Source organism: Cyprinodon variegatus, unplaced genomic scaffold, assembly GCF_000732505.1.
Source record: "Cyprinodon variegatus isolate N-32 unplaced genomic scaffold, C_variegatus-1.0 Scaffold101, whole genome shotgun sequence".
NCBI classification, from domain to species: domain Eukaryota; kingdom Metazoa; phylum Chordata; class Actinopteri; order Cyprinodontiformes; family Cyprinodontidae; genus Cyprinodon; species Cyprinodon variegatus.
Genome location: NW_015150554.1, coordinates 486,423 through 487,776, shown reverse-complemented (window position 1 = coordinate 487,776; position 1,354 = coordinate 486,423). Strand labels below are relative to the sequence as shown.

At 38.6% G+C, this 1,354-nt stretch overlaps 1 protein-coding gene across 1 annotated transcript in view; it reads right to left on the bottom strand.

Moving 5' to 3' along the window:
* The window catches only part of LOC107084476 (carcinoembryonic antigen-related cell adhesion molecule 5-like), a 52,530-nt gene extending 52,044 nt beyond the window's left edge, over positions 1-486 (bottom strand). The window contains exon 1 of the mRNA XM_015374360.1: positions 420-486. Within this exon, the coding sequence (XP_015229846.1) occupies positions 420-486 (67 nt within the window). The remainder of the gene's footprint in view (positions 1-419) is intronic.
* Between the last annotated feature and the right edge of the window lie 868 nt (positions 487-1,354).

The window sequence follows — 1,354 nt, the reverse complement described above, 5'->3', positions numbered from 1 at the left end:
AAACATGATAAAAGGAGGCAGTAAAACAAATGAAACAGTTAGACACCAACATCAAATCGGTGATATATGTTGGCGGTAATCCTTTCACTAATTTGTATACTAACAGAAGGATTTTAAAGTACATTTTTTAAAGTATGAGGTCTGATGAATCTGCCCTTTGTAGACTTCTTGGTTCTGTCTGAGTTTCTTTTTGAGCTTTCAGTTTTACTATGATTTATGTTATTCTGTTTTTTCTTGGTCATTGGTTTTAAATCCATTTTGTGTTACATTTAAGCAGTGGTATTTTTTGAGTTGCTCTTTGCTGCCCCCTTGTGCCAGTCTCCTTTTTCCCTAGCTCCCTTCTAGTGGCTTCTATCCACACCTGCTCCCTATCAGCTGATTAACTGCTTCTTTGTTCCGTTTTCCCCTATATATACCACCTGTGCGGTTCCCGGTGGCTTGATTCTCTTCATTGCGTTGCTCGTCATGTGTGTTTCTCCCTGGCATCTCCTGGTTTTGGTTTCTCGCTTATTGTTCCTGGATTTGTGCTTTTGTTACAATCTAAATTAAGTCGGCAAGAACTTATCTCTGCCCCCTTATCTCTACATTTGGGTCCTCAACTAACTTCCACCAAACTGACATAGGAGGCTAATGTGCTCTACTTTCTTAGTTCTAGTGAGAACACAGGCAGTCCTGTATCAGCTGCAACAGTCTGACTGACTTTTCAGGCAAACCTAAGACACTGTTGCAGTAATCAAATCTATTTAATATAAATGCATGAATGAGTAGTCTATATCCTACTTGGAGTTTTGTCCTTTAATCCAGGAAATGTTCCTAAGGTGATAAAAGGCTGACTTAGTAACTGCATTTAAGTTTAATAAAAATCAACTGATCAACAGTGTCAAATACTGCATTGAAGTCCAGTAATACCAGAATTGTTGTTCTTAAAATCAGCTAACTCTAAAGCAGGGAAAAGTCTTCTTAATAAAACCTGTGGGTTAAGACAGCAGGAAGAGGAACTTAGCTGCTGAAGAATTTATTCTAAACTTTTGCAATTTATCTGGCAGAATTGGGGCATTTTAAAAGCTTGTTCTAATTGGAGAATATGTTAAGACTAAAGTACATATTCTATTTGACAGCACCCCTTTGTTCCACTCAAGTGAAGCACTTGACCAACTGCGAAATACAGATTTGACTTCACAAAGCCTCAGAAGCATTAAAAGTGTTTCCAGTGTTTAGTTTTCGGTACATCTATTTTGAATTTATAGCCCCCCCCGCTGGAGAAAACTCCCCTGCCGCCTGTTATTTTGAATCTTAACTAATCAGGTCCAAAGTGAAGAGCAGGGGTCTCCACATTGAGTTTTGTAGCTCTGTA